This window comes from Salvelinus namaycush, chromosome 35, assembly GCF_016432855.1.
Source record: "Salvelinus namaycush isolate Seneca chromosome 35, SaNama_1.0, whole genome shotgun sequence".
In the NCBI taxonomy this organism is placed as follows: domain Eukaryota; kingdom Metazoa; phylum Chordata; class Actinopteri; order Salmoniformes; family Salmonidae; genus Salvelinus; species Salvelinus namaycush.
In genome coordinates this window covers 31,600,611-31,620,084 of record NC_052341.1, presented here as the reverse complement: position 1 = coordinate 31,620,084, position 19,474 = coordinate 31,600,611, and the positions used below count along the sequence as shown (strand labels likewise).

At 42.5% G+C, this 19,474-nt stretch overlaps 1 protein-coding gene across 25 annotated transcripts in view; it reads right to left on the bottom strand.

The window, feature by feature from the left end:
• Nucleotides 1-18,671, bottom strand: part of LOC120029841 (transcription factor 7-like 2) — a 95,770-nt gene extending 77,099 nt beyond the window's left edge. For 4 of the 25 annotated variants that reach the window (XM_038975140.1, XM_038975139.1, XM_038975142.1 and 1 more), the window contains exons 1-3: nucleotides 18,061-18,644; nucleotides 17,846-17,912; nucleotides 17,580-17,704 (exon numbers count right to left, since the gene is read on the bottom strand). In XM_038975140.1, the coding sequence (XP_038831068.1) occupies nucleotides 17,580-17,704; nucleotides 17,846-17,912; nucleotides 18,061-18,249 (381 nt within the window). In that variant the 5' untranslated portion in view covers nucleotides 18,250-18,644. Of the gene's footprint in view, nucleotides 1-17,579; nucleotides 17,705-17,845; nucleotides 17,913-18,060 lie in introns of all 25 variants that reach the window. The other 21 variants (XM_038975135.1, XM_038975127.1, XM_038975149.1 and 18 more) reach the window with 13 other exon arrangements.
• Nucleotides 18,672-19,474: the final 803 nt, after the last annotated feature.

Here is a 19,474-nt window from a genome sequence, read left to right as displayed (position 1 = left end):
CGGGTTAGGGGGAAGAAAAGACAGGAGGATAGATGAGGACAGAGGGGGGAGGGAGAGAATAAGAAAGAGAGAGTGTGAGAGAAAAAAAAATCCCAATGATGACATTAAGGATTTACTTTCAAAAGGACTCCCATTGATCTTTTTTGATAGACCTGCAATAAATCAAACCAGATTGACTCACATGAGGACGAAGCCTAATCCTTTAGTCAGATCCAGAAGAACTCAAACCAAACCAGCTGTTAATTTAGGCTTTACAAGATAAAGCAGGAGAAATCCAACCTGATGTACCCTAGGGCATGGGCTTACATCATCTCTGTAAAGCAATCAACTTATTGCCAGTTTCGAGAGGTAATCAGAGCACATACTGTGTGAGATAGGAGGGGGAGAGGGAGGAGAGAGGATGAGGGAGAGAGTGAGGCAGATAGAAAGAGAGAGCAGAGAGAAAGAGAAACAGATAGCCTGAGAGGCTAGAATAAATAAGCACAGAGTACAACAAAACACTGAAAGGGGAAAAAAACTTAAAAAAACGATGACCTCAAATCTAGAAACATAGCCCAAATATTGCTACACTAGAAAGTATGCAGGGTTTTTTCCACATTGTGAATGTCTAGGCCTACCGCTACACAGGTCTATTGACTGAAACGCTGACTACGTGAAACAAAGTAATTTTGAAAAGATACCTTGAAGGAAGACGCTGTGTATGTGGGAGTACCTTTCTCCAATTATCTCTGGAGCAGCAATATGAAACAGTGAGTGGAAAGTGGTAGGAGATGGCAACAGTAGCACTTCGGGATGATAGCTGAAGTGGAGCAGGCAGACTGCTGAAGGGGTAGCAGGCAGTGGAGGCCGCCGGCTCTATTTCTTGCCCTGAGCACCCTGTAATTTCCCTGGAGCCTCGCCCAGTCTCGGTCATGGTCCCCTATGGCTGGTGCCACCTCACCCGGGCCTTGCCAGCCACACTGTGGCTGCGCCATAGCAATTAAAACGGTTATTTTTGTTTGGGCCTTATTTTTCTCTCTCCCCCCTGACCGCTCCCAGCGGAAGTATTGCAAGACGCCATCCAGCCCACACTGGTAACATCGTCTAATGTCTTTTTCAGCCATGCATCCTGTGTTTGTACGTGAATGTGTGTGTATGTGTAATCATGATATAGTTGTTAAGTTCCTTTTCTGATCTAGGCGTGCTACCACAATGGGGATGCAAAGAATATGCATACCATACACACACACACGCAGAGTTCACCCCTTGTCTCCTTGTCCTGTTTACTACATGCAACAAGATAAAATCTCAAATCCAATTCCGGGCCTTACAGGACCCTTCACTCAGGGATTTCAGAGGAGGGGTGAAAAAAAGCAGGCTCTGTAGTCTCTGGACACTGTCCAAGGGAAACTGATCCTCAGGAGTCAAAACAAAACCAGACGTGAAATCAGAGTTAAAACAGCTCCACCCTTGGCCCACCTCAGCCCCCCTCAAATCCCTTATCTCTCCGCCCTCTCGTGGTTACACTGGATGCACACAGGGATCACCATGACTTTGTGGGGCTCCTCTCGCCCCTCCAAATTGAAGGAGGTTTTGGGGCTTTGACACGGACCAGTACTTGTGTGTATTAGTGGTGCGCGGGTCAGCTGTTTGTTCACCCGCACCCGCCCGCAATTGCTAATAACCCATCCGCAACCACCTGACTATATGTGATAAATTGAAAATCTGAGGCCCGCACCCGACCCTAACCCGCAAATATAGACAATGCGCTGTAGGCTCAAGTCAGAGACGGCAGAATGTTATTTTGACAGGAGGTGCAGGATTTTTTATATATTTTTCTGCTTATAATTTCAGACATTTTGGAAGGCTATTTGTTAGTCAACTTGTCTATAATTATATACATGCAGCTTCTTTTATGTCATTATATGTTGCCCTAGAAGACTAAATAAACCCTTGTTCACCAGAATAATATCATATCGATAGAATGAACGCGTCAGTCTAGTTGACAACAGTAAAGTTCTCTGTGATCTCTGCTACTTTCGTGGAGCAAAGACATTTAGGGACCAGAGAGAAAATGCAATAACCAAAAAATATATATATATATATATTTTTTTTTAATCTTAGAAAAGCTGAAATAGAAAGCTGAGAAACCGACCAAACATGTTTCTGGTAAGATTTTAGTTTGGCTTGGATACATATTTTTGTGGACTAAATACTATCAGCTGATAAAGACAGCACCTCTACAGACGGTATCTAACTGCGCATTCGCATAAGATGCTGAAAAAAAAATATATATATTTCTCCACTCCTGATCACGAGTCAAAATTTTGCCTAAATTTGGTGTATTATTTTACTGCAAGAAATGCTTAATTCTGCATGAGTTAATATTAAGGCTAGGTGAGAGGTTATAGACCTACAGCCAGTGTCCAGATTTCAGTTTCCATTTAACTTTAAATGTTTCATTTTTCCATCTGAACAGCAGGCTACAGTTCCCATGACGTGCCATAGGCCTATTTGAAGACCCCGTCTTGTGACTGTCGAATTTGTATATAGTGGCTCAAAATCATCACACATAACATAGCCTGCACTGCTATCATCCTCTTTTATCATTTCACCAAATCTTTCCCCAAAATTACTTCTCTGGCCCTTGTCTTTATTTTCATCTCTCCATGTCACAGTTTTTCTCTTATTGAATTAAACTCTGACATTGGCCTTTTTGCCTCGGTGGATCGACATGAACTTTTTCTGCCCATTCGCAAAAGCATTTGGCGATTGGCGTGTAGGCCATTTGGCGCTCGTACAGTTGGCCCCTAAAGCTTAGGCTTATGCACTAATGCCGGATTGCCTAAAATAATTAAAGAAAACCCTCAGAATTATACATGTATGGATTTTTTAAGGTATTGTTTTCTCTTTATTCAACCAGCCTGCACGCCCACCCGCCCTTCATCCACACAATATTTCATGACCCTAAAACTGCGGATATAACTGCAGCGACTGTGGATTATGAGTAAACCCGCGCATCACTAGTGTGTATACAGGACACATCCGCCACCCAGCCTGGGCCTGTGGACCTGTGGTTCTGACAGCCCACTGGCCCATCCTACCACGGCCTCAAGGTCACACTTTTAATTACACAGAAACAGTAATCTCACGAGACAGATGGCAAGCAGGCCGCCTCTCAATTACTTTATGCCCAATTGAATCATTACTGATGTTATTTGCAAAATTATGGCACACAAAAACACCACAAAACAGGATTTGTGCTACAAGTGTGGGGTGGGGGGGAGAAAGCAGATGCGCCTCTTGCCAAGCATCTGTGACGGAGATCAAAAAGGAATGGAGAATACAAGCGCAGGACAGTGTTAGTTTAAAAAAACTATAATACTATAATCAGTACCAGTGAAAATAGACCCTTATTTTTCATGAAGAAAAACAAGTCGGCTCCCAACAGCCTAGTTTGGTAAACCACATAACAAGGGCAATTTAAAAGTGAGGAAAAGTGTTTGTCTCTTAAAAGGAGAGAGGGAAGAGAGTTTGGTTTACGGGTTCTCTCTGGGCCCGGCAGTTTGTCTTTGGGGAACATCCCGGGACTCGGCTCCTTTCCTGAAAACCCAGCAGTGAGAGAGCTCCGCTCAGTGTCCGCCCTGCAGATGCTTCGCTCTTCCTGCCAATGGCTTCTGTGAACAATTAGAGGTCGGCTTTCCCAGCATCTCTGACCACAGCTCCCCAAGCATCTCAATCTCTAGCCCATCATTTCGAAGTGTTGGCTACTCAGACGTGCTTCAAACCAACACTGATGCCGACCGATATTGATTCGATATTGATACTACTACAAATGCCAAAGCCAAAACCAATGAAGAAAAACACATCCTGGTTAGTTTAGGCAAGAACTTAATAGCACAAATATTGCTGCACCGATGCTCATAAATACTTGAACTTGAGAGATAAATGCTTGGGTCTGACTGGTTGTAAATCCCCAGGCTGATTGGCTGCTCGTTTGGTCGTTGGGTATATATCTTGTGCTGATTGGTTGCACCCTGGTGTGTCATGTTCTACGACATTTATTTGGAGCCTCGTGCTAGTGGGAAGTGCAGCCCAACAGGCCGGAGGAGGGCTATAAATCTGCCCTAACCATCGGAGGGACAACGAGGACATCAATGCAACAGAACATTTCCCCTCCCAACAAGAACACTATGGCGACTCCCACCTCTTCTCCTCGATTAGAACGGAGCACCATGGGCTAAATCAGCACAGGAACTTTCAGGGGGATATATGAGACTGACTCGCCAAGTTGAGTCATTTAGACTGGGCCAAGTCTGAATCCATATACAGTATAATGGCTGTGAAAAATATCTGTCCCTCTAATGACCCTAATAAGACTGGCAGCTCCCCACTAAATGAGAACAGTTGCGTCTAGTGGCACGTCCTATGTTGTAAAACGATCCTCAGCACATATAGAAAACTTCCAAGCTGTTTTTTTTTTAGTCGGGGTGAGGAATTCCGTTGGCCTACAGAGCGCGGCCAGCAGTTGTTCTCCCAAGAGAGTGGTGAGCGACTAGGAAGTAGGGAGGAGGGGGTAGGAGGGGGGATTCTGGAAGATGGCTGGATGTTACCAACCACATGGCATGTTGAGAAATTGAGGGATTCTTCCAGAGGGATTCGTAAAATGTGGGGGTCCGCAAAGCGATGCCACAGGCCAAGTTACAGGATGAGGAGGTGTGGGGGTGGTGGGCGGAGGAGAATACAGACAGCATCCAAGGCAAACGTAAGGCTGAGAGGAAGTAGTGCGTATGGTCCAGTACATCACTGGGGCCAAGCTTCCTGCCATCCAGGACCTATATACTAGGCGGTTGTCAGAGACCCCAGTCACCCAAGTCATAGACTATTTTCTCTGCTACCGCAAGACAAGCGGTACCGGAGCGCCAAGTCTAGGACCAAAAAGCTCCTTAACAGCTTCTACCCCCAAGCCGTAAGACTGCTGAACAATTAATCAAATGGTCACCGGACTATTTACATTGACCCCCCCCCCCCCATTTGTTTTTTACACTGCTGCTACGCTATTAATTATCTATGCATAGTGACTTCAGCCCTACCTACATGTACAAATTACCTCGACTAACTTGTACCCCTGCACAGTGACTCGGTACCGGTCCCCCCTAGATACATAGCCTCGTTATTGTTATTTTATAGTGTTACTTTTTATTATTTTTTCCTTTCTGTTGGTTAAGGGCTTGTAAGTAAGCATTTCACTGTAAGGTCTACACATGTCGTATTCGGCGCATGTGACTAATAAAGTTTGATTCGATTGTTTGATCTCATGCACATCCACTCCATGGCCCTGACAATAAGAGTTTCCTGTTGCAATCTCCAACTCAGCCATGGTTCAGGGGCTAAGGGTTTGGGGAATAGCAGATATGTTGAGTACGGAAGATTTTGCTCTGGCAAGCTGGAAGGACAGGAGTCTACAGCTCCAATCACTAGCCCTATAATGCAAACTAACCCACATCCTTGGATAAAATAATGAAATGCAATATTGGTCCACAGTAGTAGCATCTAGTGGCCTGCTAACAACACTAATCCCCGCTGAGATTAGGGTGAAGAATTCCACCCAATACCTTCTCCTAACCCCACACCACAGCCATGGACTCCTGCCCTCCCAGCTGCTGTGTGTGTAGCAGGGTGGGCGCCATGGCAGGCAGCTCTGACACCTGTCTCGAACAAGTGCCAGCATTCACACAGTGACTCTGGTTTCCTGAAGCTCGCTGCCTGGCAGTCAGGTGACAAACACTAACCCACAACTCCTCTGACAGTGCACACACACACACAGTAGGCACACACACAGCAACATCTTAACCAAGAGGCACTTAAGTGTGATCAAGACCACTTACAAAGCCTCAATACCATGGCTAGAGAGGCCATACCCTCTCATGTCTCTCAGATATCAAACCCCTGATTCAATCTGTGGCTTGGAGCTATAAACCAACGCTTCCCCCAGTCTCTCGCCCGCCCCGCTGTAACCACCATTTTTGCATACCGCTCGACTTGCGTAACTGTTGAGTGGTTTCTCTCCCGGGAGACAATGACTGTGTACAGCGCAGGCCAAATCTTTCAACTTTAAATAGGCTACAGATTGTGAGAGAGACAAAAAGACGTTCGGTCCACTGTATAAAATTAAACATTTCTATGAGTGTTGAGTAATGTTGCTTCTTTAAAGGGTTGCTGAACTTCCTGATTTGGCCTTGGAACTTCCTGATTTCGCCAATTAGCATCAGCCGAATGGTGTGCGACTGTGGCAAAGTTGGTTTGACATTTGATAGCCTACCTCTGGGGCTAGATAGGGACTGTCTATAAATTACACAATGTAAATGGGACAATATGTTCATGTTGCACATCTTTTAATTGTCTCATTAAAATCTTTCAATATACAATATACACTACCGTTCAAAAGTTTGGGGTTACTTAGAAATGTCCTTGTTTTTGAGCCTGTAATCTAACCCACAAATGCTGATGCTCCAGATACTCTACTAGTCTAAAGAGGGCCAGTTGTATTGCTTCTTTAATCAGGACAACAGTTTTCAGCTGTGCTAACATAATTGCAAAAGGGTTTTCTAATGATCAATTAGACTTTTAAAATGATAAACTTGGATTAGCTAAGACAACGTGCCGTTGGAACACAGGAGTGATGGTTGCTGATAATGGGCCTCCGTACGCCCATGTAGATATTCCATAAAAAATCAGCTGTTTCCAGTCTACACTGTATTTCTGATCAATTTGATGTTATTCTAATGGACAAAAAATGTGCTTTTCTTTCAAAAACAAGGACATTTCTAAGTGACGCCAAAATTTTGAACAGTAGTGTATAGTTGGTTTGGGGGTTTTTAGTCATTGAAATATTGAGTTATTATCGTTTAAAAAATAATGTCCCATGTACATTGTGTAATTTACTGCTGGTCCCTAACTAGCCCCATAGGGATATCGATTATCAAACCAAATTGACCATGGACATTACAATCGGTTCACGTGCAGCTGAGCTCCGAATTGATGATTACTTGGGTGCTGCCAGCTGTGGTCATGATTGAAATAAACCCAACCCAAGGAAAACTCTTACGGTACCCTTCATTCTGCAACATACAATTTTTTCCTTTCATCTCGCAAATCCCTGTTTTTTGGACAAGACTGACTTTATGACCAAAATTATCAATGATTACATTCAAAACGAGAAGTTGGTTTTGAAGGGCAATCGCTCTTGAAGAGAACAGTGAGAAGGAGATAGCGTGCCTGGAGTAAACATCGGAATCCATGCTGTAATTGTAACTTAATTGTAAACTCCCCCGAGTTCACTGAGAGTATCAGAGTCAAGCTGGGTCAGGGGGGGGGGTGTAATTGAGTTGTAGTCCAACAACAGCTAGGCCTACAACAGACACCACTGTAGCCACTTTGAAACATTCTACTATTACTACTACTAGTGCTAGCACTTCTTTATCCATAATATATTTACGCTATATAGTGAGCTTGTCACCACTGTTGCTTGTATGAAAAGTACTCCAGCAGTATACCACTAGTAATGGGGGGGGGGGGGGTGGGTAAGGGGTCCAGGCTGGGTGCTGGGGCAGTGGACTGGACCTGATTGAGCGCTGCAGTCTCTGGTATGGAGATGCTGCCGGTGCTCACTCTACCGCCCAGCGGACCACAGCCCCTTTCCCCGCCTCATTTGCACAGCAATCCCGCTTTTCTGCACTCAGTGTATCTTTTTGTCATTTCCCTGCTGAGGGTCCATTTGTATTATCTGCTGAAATGGCAGGCAGAGGGAGAAGGAGGTAGGGAGGAAAAAGGGGGGGGTCTGGTCCCAAGGAGACTGTGTTTCTTTACAGCAGTGAATCTCAACGGCAACCTCCCCCTGAACACACACACAGACTGACACTCAGGCCCAACTCCCCTCCATGACTAATGTGCCCCGACACTCATACATCACCCGTAAATTGGCCAAATGAATTAACCACGGCCCCTGTGTAGTGTTACAGACTTTAAATGGATTTTCCCCTCTCCAGGTCTGCCCAATAATTGCATTTATCCATCTTGTTGAAGCGCAGTTTACATACTTGCTAACATCATGCCAATCCCGGCTACATTTTCCGCTCCAATGGCGGAAGATTTGTCATCGGATCATAACAGGTAATTCAAACAACAATTAGTTTGATGACTCAACCATATGTCAATGTCTGGCTGCCCAGTACGAAAGGCCTTGGTGGAGCAAAGGGCCCTTCTATCTGCCTGTCTGTCTCAACCCCACCCTTTCTCAACTCTCCCCTGTTTGCTGAGATAAATAGTCTTGTAATTATTTAATATCAATCATGCAAACCTCCAGGTTGAAGCAACCCATGGCTGTGGTACCTAGGAAGTAAATGAGGCCTGTAGGCAACCATGCAAACACACAGAGACAGACGAGGCTATGGCTGTGAACACTGGTGTGGGTGGGGGTCATCTCTACACTTGTGTAGTGTTTGAACAGTAGTGCATTAGACACTCTGGGGCCCACAGGACAATTCAGCTATGTAAACACAGAGGAACTTCCTTCCCTCCGGTCCTTCAGGCCTGCACTAAGACGACCCACTGTTTAAACAGCAGAGAATTCCTCCGCCCGCCTGGCTCTACCAGAGCAGCTGCTCTCCACTGAGGCCTCAGTGCAGGACGGACCAGAGACAGGCTCAGTGTTTAGTCAAAGTCATCAGGGTAATCTTCCAAAGACAAATAAATATTTACAGACAGACAGAATCTGGACTGAATTGACAATAAAGACTTAGCATGGCCATAAAAGGTGTATTATATTTTTTCCTCGACTGTAATGTCTGAATGGGTTTTATTTGTTCGCAGAAATTATAGGCTAGTCACCTGGGCAAAGGCAGATGAGCTAACCAGAAGACCAAGAGTTAACACTGGGAAAATGTTCCATCCTGAAATCTTGCCACTCAACGTCACCTGTTATGACAACGCCAGCAATATATCTTTATTGATATTTGAAGAATGCTCGACGCATAAAGATACCGGGGCAGTAAATGGGAAGATAAAAAATAAGATGGGGGGGCAAAGAAACTCCTCGTTCTAAAGGGCACTGTGACAGACGTCACAGAAGCCGGTCACATGATCTTCACCTGCCACCCCCGCAAGATGACAGGATGACAATCCAGACCCCTTAGTATACTTTCAATATTACATTAATCACTTAAGTTTAAAGATCTTCATATTTGTCTTCTATCATTATGTATAAATCCTTTCAATTGACTGTCAATCAAACCTGTTATAATACTGTACTATAATACTGTACTGCCTAATCTAGAAAATCATCTTTTACTTTCATCCTTTTCCCTGTAGATATTTATCTTAGTACTATATGACTTGCTAACACCGTGAACAACAGGTCATTATTTCAACCCATACCTTGGGATGCTGAATTCAATTGTTTTCTACTTCAACAGTGCTACATTTCTTCTGCTTGTCAGTTGATTTGGTCCTCATTCCACATCAGTCCCCTCTGGCTGACAGCGACGGCCACTCATCCCACCTCAGGCCAGTTGTCCAAACAGACACTCAATTCACTTTGACCCCTTGGGGAGCCAATTGACAATTCACTCAGTGCTGGGAGTCAATTTCTTCACTTTTGGAATTGACCCCAAACACTGCTGACACCATTCCTCAGTGGAGAGTAGAATGCATTAGGGGCATTTAAACCTATGCTTTTCATACGAACAGCCCCCCCACCCACCCACCCACCCACAGACACAGACCACAACATACAATATCCCACAACAGTGTCAGATGTGGTATTCAATCTACTCTACTGCCTACTAAGAACACAACATAGCATGTGCCCAGCAATTCTCATGAAATGTTATCTACTGTACACAAATTGACAGCTGTCTATTTTAATAGGGGTAGGCTAATATTATTTTATGTAAATAGATTTCTAACGGCAGCTAAAGAGCTGACACTGGAAATGTTCTCTTAATCTATTTTTTCCGGACATTGTTGCACAGACCCGGAAAATCTCTCACTATTCCACAGTGTGTGCAAAGGGCTTACATTTCATTAGCCTTGTGCATTTTTACATACAGTAATCTCTGAAACATTTTGTTCTAAATCCTACAATAATCTGGAGATTAGTAGATACATTTCTTCTGCTCTGGCTCTAAAGCTCCCTCACCTTTTCAAGCAGTTATAAATACAGCACCTTTAACGGCAAACAAGCAGACAATCACCTCATTAGTGCGCTCCCCCACACACACAAACCACTCCGCAGAGCTTATCCTCCTGCAATTAAAAGTTGAATTAGAAGATTTAAAAAAGACATGGTTCTCCATGATGTGTTTGACACATTACAAAACGGTCCCTCGCATCTGAAAGGTTTTTGTCCAGATTATTTGAACAAAGTGAAAGTTCCAGAATCCAAATGTGCAATCACAAACTAGACAGACAGGATACCAAATTATCTATGCTCCTTACAAATCCAGAAATCCTTGACATTTGTGAATATCTGAAATACAGCAGATAATCACCATAACAGGACACTCGTCAGACTGCTGCATCTTTTTATGCAGGATTTAATATTGTAATGACAATGTCCTAATATATGCCATGTATTTTCCCTTTGAAGTTAAAAATAGACAGGTAGGTTCGCTGTAGCTTATAACAATGGTGAGATGGTATAGGGAAGATTAAGTGCTAAAGGGTGGTGGTTCACATATTTTCACCAAACATTGCAGGTGATGATTCATAATCACTTCTCCCAAAAACACCAAGCTCTCCTGAGTGAGATTTCCACACAGTGGAACAATCTAGAGCAATCTGACACATCCATACAAGCCTGGCCTACTACAGGTGTTCCCTGCACATTGGCATGGCTAGTCATTATACAGTCCAACATGATCATTAAGAGCTATGATGACGTTACACCCCCCCCCCCCAATGGAAAACTCAAGCACTTTTATCTCTCATCATAAAAGGGTTAGAGGAGCAGCTCCTTTCCCAACAGAAAGCATGTCAGCCTCCCTGCACTTTGACCCTCCCCAAAAACACTCCAATCCAAACAAGCCCAGCACCACCAAATTCCTCCACCATCAAACAATCCTCTCACTCGACGACGCTTTTGGGGCCGACATTTTGATAACGAGGCATGGAAACAGGTGGAGAAGTGGCCAGAATCATTAAGAGGAAAAGCCACACACATGGCCTGTCCACATCAACTGTGGCAATAAATTCGTCCCACCCCCCCTTCTCTTAGTCTTGCTGTTTTTGGGGGGGGGGGAGATAAATGTGAGGCCTGGGGGCACAATTGTTTAGAGATCGAACCAGGATCTGTCGCTGCTCTCATTGCCCCGGCATTAACAGAAATGATGCGCCCTATTCAGACCACACACACACACGTCGCTGGATGCATTTCCCGCTTTTCTTAAACCCCACATTCTCTCCCACTCCGCTGTTAAACTCCTTTCGCTGCTGGAGACTCACGGCATAATGAATGAATGAGCTTACAGAAATATACACACTCAGACGAAAAATAAATATACCTAGTCTTAAATTGAACAAATAAAAGTATCAATAATTATTTACCTAAAAAACATACAGTAAAATATCTTACATATCCATTTAAAAAATGCTACATAAACAGTTTTTCACTATAAAAGGTCATTGGTCTAATTATCCTTAAACAGGCAATCAATACTACAGAGCTACATCTTATCTTTGTACTGGTTGCAGTGCAAAAGCACAGCTCTATTGTAAAGGAATACAAACCCCTGCTAGCACCTGCTCTAAACTATATTGATCCCATAATTGATGGAAAGAGAAAACAACTTTGAGCTTCAGTAGAATTATAGAATAAAAGGATGAGATTGTCTATCAGTATCATCTAAGGAGTCATTGCCTGCAAGGTAAACCTTGACATCTCGACTAGCAGTCCAGGGCTAACGCAACCAACACTCCCAACACGTGCGTTTGTATCGGAACACTTGACAGATATAAGGACAATAGAGCAAAGAATCCTAAGAACTGCCCCTTGAAATTCAAGGAACATCCATGCATCTTACATACTTCGGATCTAGGGAGCATAGTACGTAGAACATAAAACGTGAGTGCACACTGCATGCACATACTGTGCCGCACACATATGGTACATAGATGCAAATGCAAACACACAAATAGGATATAATTTGATTTCCATGTTTCAGGGAGCCCCAAGCCCTGTGGGCCGGCAGTAAGACTATATTTAACAGATGACAAAAGTTGCATTCCAGATGTACAGTGAGATCTTTGTGTTGAGCTTTATGGAAATGCATGGGAGAGAGAGAAAATGAGAGAGGGGGTGAGTGGAGGGGAAGGAGAAGAGGGGGGCACCAGTGCACAGCTGCTAAGCCAATGCTGTTTTTTGAGACAGAATAGTATAAAGCAGTGTGGCCCAGTGATAGAGAATTGGAAGGTTGGGGGGGGGGGGGGGGGGGGGGGGGGGGGTAGTTGTTGCGGTATGGGGGAAAGTGTATTTGTCAGTAGTCTATGCAATGTGCCTCCCCAGCCACAGTTCTATTGAGGAAGAAAAGTTAGATATTTCAGTTATAGGCCTATTTTTATAAATAAATGTGCATTCAGCACAACACACATTTGAAATTGAACATCAGATTAGTAGTTCTATTACACAACGCTCAAATTGCATAGGTTTGATAAATAAATTAAACAAAACCAGGGTTGATTGTGCAGTTGGGCATAAACTACACCCAAACTCTGTTCACTACCACCAGGGAACTACTCCCATCACAGTATTTAAAAAACCTAATTAAAAACACACCCATAAACATGTTGGACTGACTGATTTTGTTGTGTGTGGCTTCAAACGAACTGACCGAGAGCCATTTTTGTATGGTTTCACAGCTTAGCCTGCCAACATCATCAGCATAAGACAATTAAGTTCTGCCAGTGAAAGAAAAAAACATCAGTAAATATTTACATCGCAAATCTTTACCAGTCATTCACTAGGCGCTAACAAAACCATACTGTACTCTCCCTCTCTCTCCCTCCTTCCCCTCTCTCTTTCTCTCTCTTTCTCTACATCTGCGATTCATTGACTTTACAATTTACCACATGTCGAGATGGGAGAGGTCGAGCCTCCATCTGAATCACGACACAAATATGCAAGTGATTTATTGTTTTAAAAACTGTGGGCCGATTTAGTGCAACTCCACTTTTCCTGAGCATTACTCCTATTGGCAGACCATGAACAATTACAGTTCGGACTAATTAAGCTTGGAGAATGTGCAGTGCGCCGCTAATGTCTAGCAGGCCTCGATTTTAGTTTAATGGTGCCAAACTTTACTTCCCAACTTTACTCCCTCAAATCCAAAACAGATTGCACTTTTATGGGTGTTTATCAAGCTCAAGAAAAATAAGGACCTTTTATTTTCCTTGCATGGGATGAGAAAAATAAAGAAGTGGAAGGGGGGTGAGAAAGAAGAGAAAAGATAGAGGGAAAAAGAGGGCGTGAGGGAGAAAGAGAGCGTGTCCTTCACAGCCTTCTAAAAAAATGTGGAGCGCATTTTGCGAGGAAAGACTAAATGTGGACTCGTAGTGCCATGAACCCCCTGCGGATTGCAATTAAGCCCTATTAACATGTAAAGCCAATTTGATAAGGTGTGGGTCTATCCCCTAAATCCGCATTAAGATATCTTTCCTCACCTCGCAGGGACAAGCCATTCAGAGCTGTACCAGAACACACATAATCCATATGATATTCTATTGTTATGCATATTCTGCTAAGATGTTTAAAAATATACTGTATGTGTCAATTATACAATTTTGGCCATACCAGTACATCTACATACACACAAAGGATTACACTATGTATTAAATTTGGGCTAATGTACAAATACCACTGCTGATCTGATGTTAATCTTGCCACAAATCCACCACTCCCTCCCAAAAATGTAATAATTGTGTAAGTCACTAATTGTGAAGGCAAGCACCATTCATTTTTAAATAGGTGGGTCTACCGCAATAGAAGAGATACTGCTGCAACAATACAAGTGAAACAAAGAAAATAGGAAAAAGGCTATTGTTTCAATCATACAATGCCTCTTGCCAAGCTTGCTGTGGAATCGCCACGGGTTTCGAGAGCGTATTTTTTTCACTCTAAATAGACCAGGGGATGCTGGGTGTTGCGTTCTCGCTCCCTCTCTCTTTTTTGGTTCTTTTTAAAACTACTCATAATTAGACGTTGAAACCCAAAACCAAAAACCCCAGCCAAAAGTCTGCAGGCCCCAGGAATTATGGGGCCAGGGGTGGCGTCAAATATCTTAACATTCATAAATCCGAGGCAGTAAATAAACCCGGCGGATTTACGGCCCTGCAGCCCTATGCCAGAGTGCTGGCCGCCCAGCCCCCGCTCCCTCTCTTTCCTCTCTCCATACCTGTTGAGGTGTGATGTTAGCCAGCAGCACTGGAGTTAACCTGTCGCCTTTTCAGAAAGCCCCATGTTAGCATGAGCATCTGCACAATCGCAGAGAGAGAGAGAGGTGCAAGGAACAGCATGGCACCCGGAGTTAGCTGGCCAGGCCACTTCACCAATTCAACCTGTTCCCACTGAACCAGCAGGCCTTTGTGTGAGGTTGAGAAAGGAGGGAGAAGAAGGAATGGAGGGACGAGGGGAAGAGGGGGAGAAGAGGGCAGGAGGCCTAACACCCTGGGCATAATGTCATGTCAAATTGCTAAATTATCCCAAATTGTACAGCTTTTTAGATTTAGGTGGTTGGAAAAAACAAACTCTCGCTCGTTATAGCTGTCTGAGGTCAGACAGATTATAGTAACCTCCACACATTCAAACACACACACACACAGACTCACACACAAAAAAAGACATGCAGTAACGGAATCACAGGAAGCATAGAAAGGCATGCCCAAAATGTCAAGATCATGGCCAGTTGACAAAAAAAAGAGAAATCAAGTGGCAAGGCTGTAACATCACTAACATCACAATCATATCACAATGGGCCATTATATGTCTAAAAGTATGGAAACAACAAAAAAAGATTGCACACACATGCCAAATCATGAATTCCAAAATAATAGCACTGAACCGTCTGCACCAATGAGACCCAAAATTGATCAACTGAGAAAATTGGATTGAGGAGAAAAAGCAACCGACAAAGCCTGCTATATCAAAGAACCACACAACAATGGAGTGAGCTAGCCATTTCTAATCACAGAAGCAGTACCAGTTATATTCTGTAGCCTTCCTTACTAGTTAGGGAGGAAGACAGATAATCAATGCCCAGGTGAATTATTGATGCTATACATTTATGAATACAACAGCCACAAAAAAAAACACTAATGGGTGGACACACACGGTGCTAAATGTAACCGACCTGAGAGGAGGGTTGGGTTAGTGCACTAGGTAAACCATCATAAGCCAAAAAGGTATGACGTGATCTTGAATAAAGCTGTACTGAACATTTATAGTGCAGTTTTAATTGTGCAATACATTTGATCACGTTTGCAATGCCTCCTTGTATTGTAAACCAATTAAACACGGATCACTGGGTTTTTCTAAAATGTTATTTTTGCAGATGATCTTATCTTACATACAGGGAGGTGGTGGAGTAGACAGAATGACAGTGTGTAACAAAACTGATCAAATAGGCTACTATGAAAACCTTCCAGGTTTGAATTACCCCTGACAACCACTGAACTAATGGGCACAAGGAGGTAGACTGTACACAGACCTGATATCAGATTTGAGACATGTACAGCAGCATCTTCTTACACTGCAAGGGCATTCCATGACTTTGCTCATATCAGTTTGGTATATAAGCACATTCTAATGTGGAAGTTACGTGTGCAAGCACTGGACCTGGCACTATAGAGAACATGTGCAAAAAGAAACTAACCCATTGAAACAAATAGCCAGCTTAAACCCAGTGTGGGTGTGTGCACTGATGGGAATAAAGGATGACTAGTCCTGCAAATGCACCAGTATTGTGAACATGAGGGACACACTACTGCGTAATAATGGTAAAGAATGTCAAACGGTCTCAAATATGCACAAAACACGCATTTAATAAAAACACCAAATCATAAAGTATACAAATAGCAAGATAATTCGGTAACATGTAAATAAAGTGTCATGTATGTGCAATTATTTTGTAGACATGTTATAAGACATGCTTAAAATAGTTAAAACGTGAACATGTGTCAGACACAAAAGGGTGCATTACATTGCCTATCACATGTGTGTTCATTTTCAAGGTGTGTGTGGTGCACTAAATTGAGGAAACAAATATCAGTTTCATTACCCAGAGGTATATGTTATATGCTATATGCTAGATCATATTTCCTAATGCCTGGTCTTTGCCTTAACCTTGTAAAATGAGATGACAGGTCCTAAAGCAATGACTTGTAATTGCAACCATTAAAAAATAAAATAAATAAATAAAATAAAAGGTTTAGAAAATTATCCCGCCTAAGCATTGCTATTGCCCAGTGGGACTAGGAGGTGGCGAGTAAATGAGTAAGTATGCATAATTATAGCTGAGCTGATTGCCTCTAATAAATAACATGAATTTATTTATAAATAACGTTTTACATGGCACATGCTTTTAAGAGCATGGTTTACCCATTACAGGCTGGAGTGGTATACATGGGCTACAACATGTAAAAATCAAACAATTTCCAGCCTATAAATAAATGATTTCAAATGTATTTAAATGTTTGAGGTAAAAATATTAACGTCTGCATATTCAAAGTAACTGTCAATGACATGGCTCTTTCAGCTAATGTCAATGCAGTTTGACAAATGCAAATTACATAAATAAACGAATTAACACATTGGCTTTGTTTTTATAAGGTCCTTTCCTAATGCTTTTCTGAGTTTCCTGTATGTTGATATATTTATAGAAACTTGTGTTAGGTGTTATTATACTGCCCTAGGATAAAAAAAAGTTGAAATGGGTCATGTGTTTTAAGCGTTAAAGAAAAAAACGTTTTCAATGAGGTTGTGAAAACAACGTAGCGAAGTCTCAGTACAACATTATATTAGGGGGCGGTATGAAATCAAAGCCAGAGGTAGCCTAACAAACACTCGCATAATAATACAGTAATAATAATAATAACAATAACAATGATAATAATAATAACAATAATAATAATAATATAATCAAGAAGAAGCAGCATAATAATAATAATTTTCAATTGTCCACTATAAACTGCTGTTATTATTGAAATTAATGTTCATGTTTTGTACTATAATTTGATCACAGGTGTACAAAAAATAGAATATTCATCATGTGCGCATGACCTTGCATACCATTTTTTTTATTTGAGGCGATGGAAATGAGTTGATTATCCCTATTCCTAGAATGCTACTTACTGTAGGCTACAGAGAAACACGCAGGCACACTGTTGCAAGCGACATGCATGCCATTGTACAGTTCATGAAAAGTTGCGAAACTTCTGTCTACATTTAACAGCTAAACACACCTAGCTGGGTGTCAATGCGCGTTTGTTCAAGGCTACGTGGATCGTGTGTCCATTAATGTACGCACATCTGTGTAAATAAATGAACTTACTGTGCGAGCTGTTGGAGAAAGTGATCCATTCGGAAGGTACGGGCTTGTAAGATCGGGGATCATTATAAATGGATAGCCCGGGTACGGTGGGCTCTTGAACAGCCCTCCATCTTGCCTTTTCGCAGCTAACATGGCGGGGGGAAAGAAGAAAAACTTTTATAAGTGCCTTGACAACTTTTATACATCTGAGATTCTAGAAGAAACCCACTCGGTACGCTCATATGCCATTGTGTAAAAATCTAAGAGACAGACAAGGAGAAACTCACCCTCCTCTAAACTTTCTCTTGTTTTGTCTCTGAAAGTTTCAGACCTAGGCGGAGGCCGTCTTTCCGCCTTGAAAAACAACGAAACACAGGGGTTGCATTAAAGGAAAACATAGGGAAATCATTACTTTTATATACCGTGGTTGCACATTTCGCGCACAATAAGTAAATGTTTGTTAACTACCGAATGCCCAATCGATTCCGATTATTTCACTTACCTCCGAATCTGACGAGCTGTTTTGATTTGTTTCTGATTCATTTACAAGAGAAGATTTGACATCTGCTAAATCCCTTTCTGCCGATAAGTTCTCCGAAATTTTTTCCTCCTGCTCCCCTTCGTCTTTGAAGGAAATCATTTCATCGTTCGCACCCAAATCGTCCCCTCCACCGCCGTTGAGCTGCGGCATTTTCCCGAGCAATTTTGGGGGGCAAAAACACAAAGTTTTAAACCCTTGATCTTGGTGATCTAGAATCCGAGTTAAAGTTTAGAGTCTGTATTGGCGTTTTCCAAGCACTGGCGGTTTATACAAACTAAAAAGAGGGGAACCTTGGCAGAAAAAGAAGCCGGAGATGGAGCTGAGCCGCTCGGATTGAGTGAGTTGAAGTTGGTCGGAGTGGTTTTCAGTTCAAAGGCGGCGCTGATTGACAGATAGAGAGGGATGGAAATAGAGAGAGTCTGGATTCAGGATTATTGACAGGGAGAAACACACAAGAAACTAATGAGATTCAAAAAGGGAGGGACTTGAAGTGACGTTTTCATAAATAGGGAGAGAAAAAAAGGCTGGAGGAAGACGACGGACGAGTGTGCAGTTAGAACAGCGAGTGAGGAAAAGGCAGTTTTGGTGAGGAGCGCGGGACAGTGAAGCGCCCCTGTTTGCTTTTGTGCTGTTATAGCAAAATAAGCGAAAGACTGGAGTTACTTGTAAATACGGATTAAATATATGGGCGGTCTCCCGCTGAAAATGAGAATAGAGCACTTCCTTATTTTCTCCAGTTTCAATGTAGCAATTTTGAAAAGTCACGACATAGGGGCCAAAAGTTTACCGCGCATGCTTTCCAGAATGAACTTGAATAAGCCTATATCCCATCAACATTTGCTTCGGGTAGGCTATGAAGCAGTATGAATACCATTTTGATCACTATGACAGCTTGAAGCCTTTCCTTCTTTTTTCTTTAGCCCTTTTAAAGCAAGCTATAATATATTTAAATTATATTAGACATTTTGTCTATCATATTGCATAATCTTCTATTCTAGACTATATCCTCAATTAGGTTGCATCCATAGCCTATGCATTTTCATATTTTTTTTTTGTTCTACTTAAAATAGGCCTATATTTGCATGGAGTGTGAAATATAAAGGACGTGACGATGAAGGTACAGACGTGCTCTAACAGTCTGCACACCGTTGGGAAGACTACAGGCAGAGGGTCTAATGAGGCCGGAGATTTAGGACTAACCTGTAGCCTATTCGTTATAAAAGAACAGACAGGGGCTTGGTAAATTTGTGCTATCTTCTTTTCTCCATCTGACAGATTTCTAAAGCACAGTAAAAAAAAAAATGCCACCAAAAAACTGTACAGCTCATTTGTGTCATTGGTGCAAATTCTTAACGGCACTCGAAAGAAATCTTTC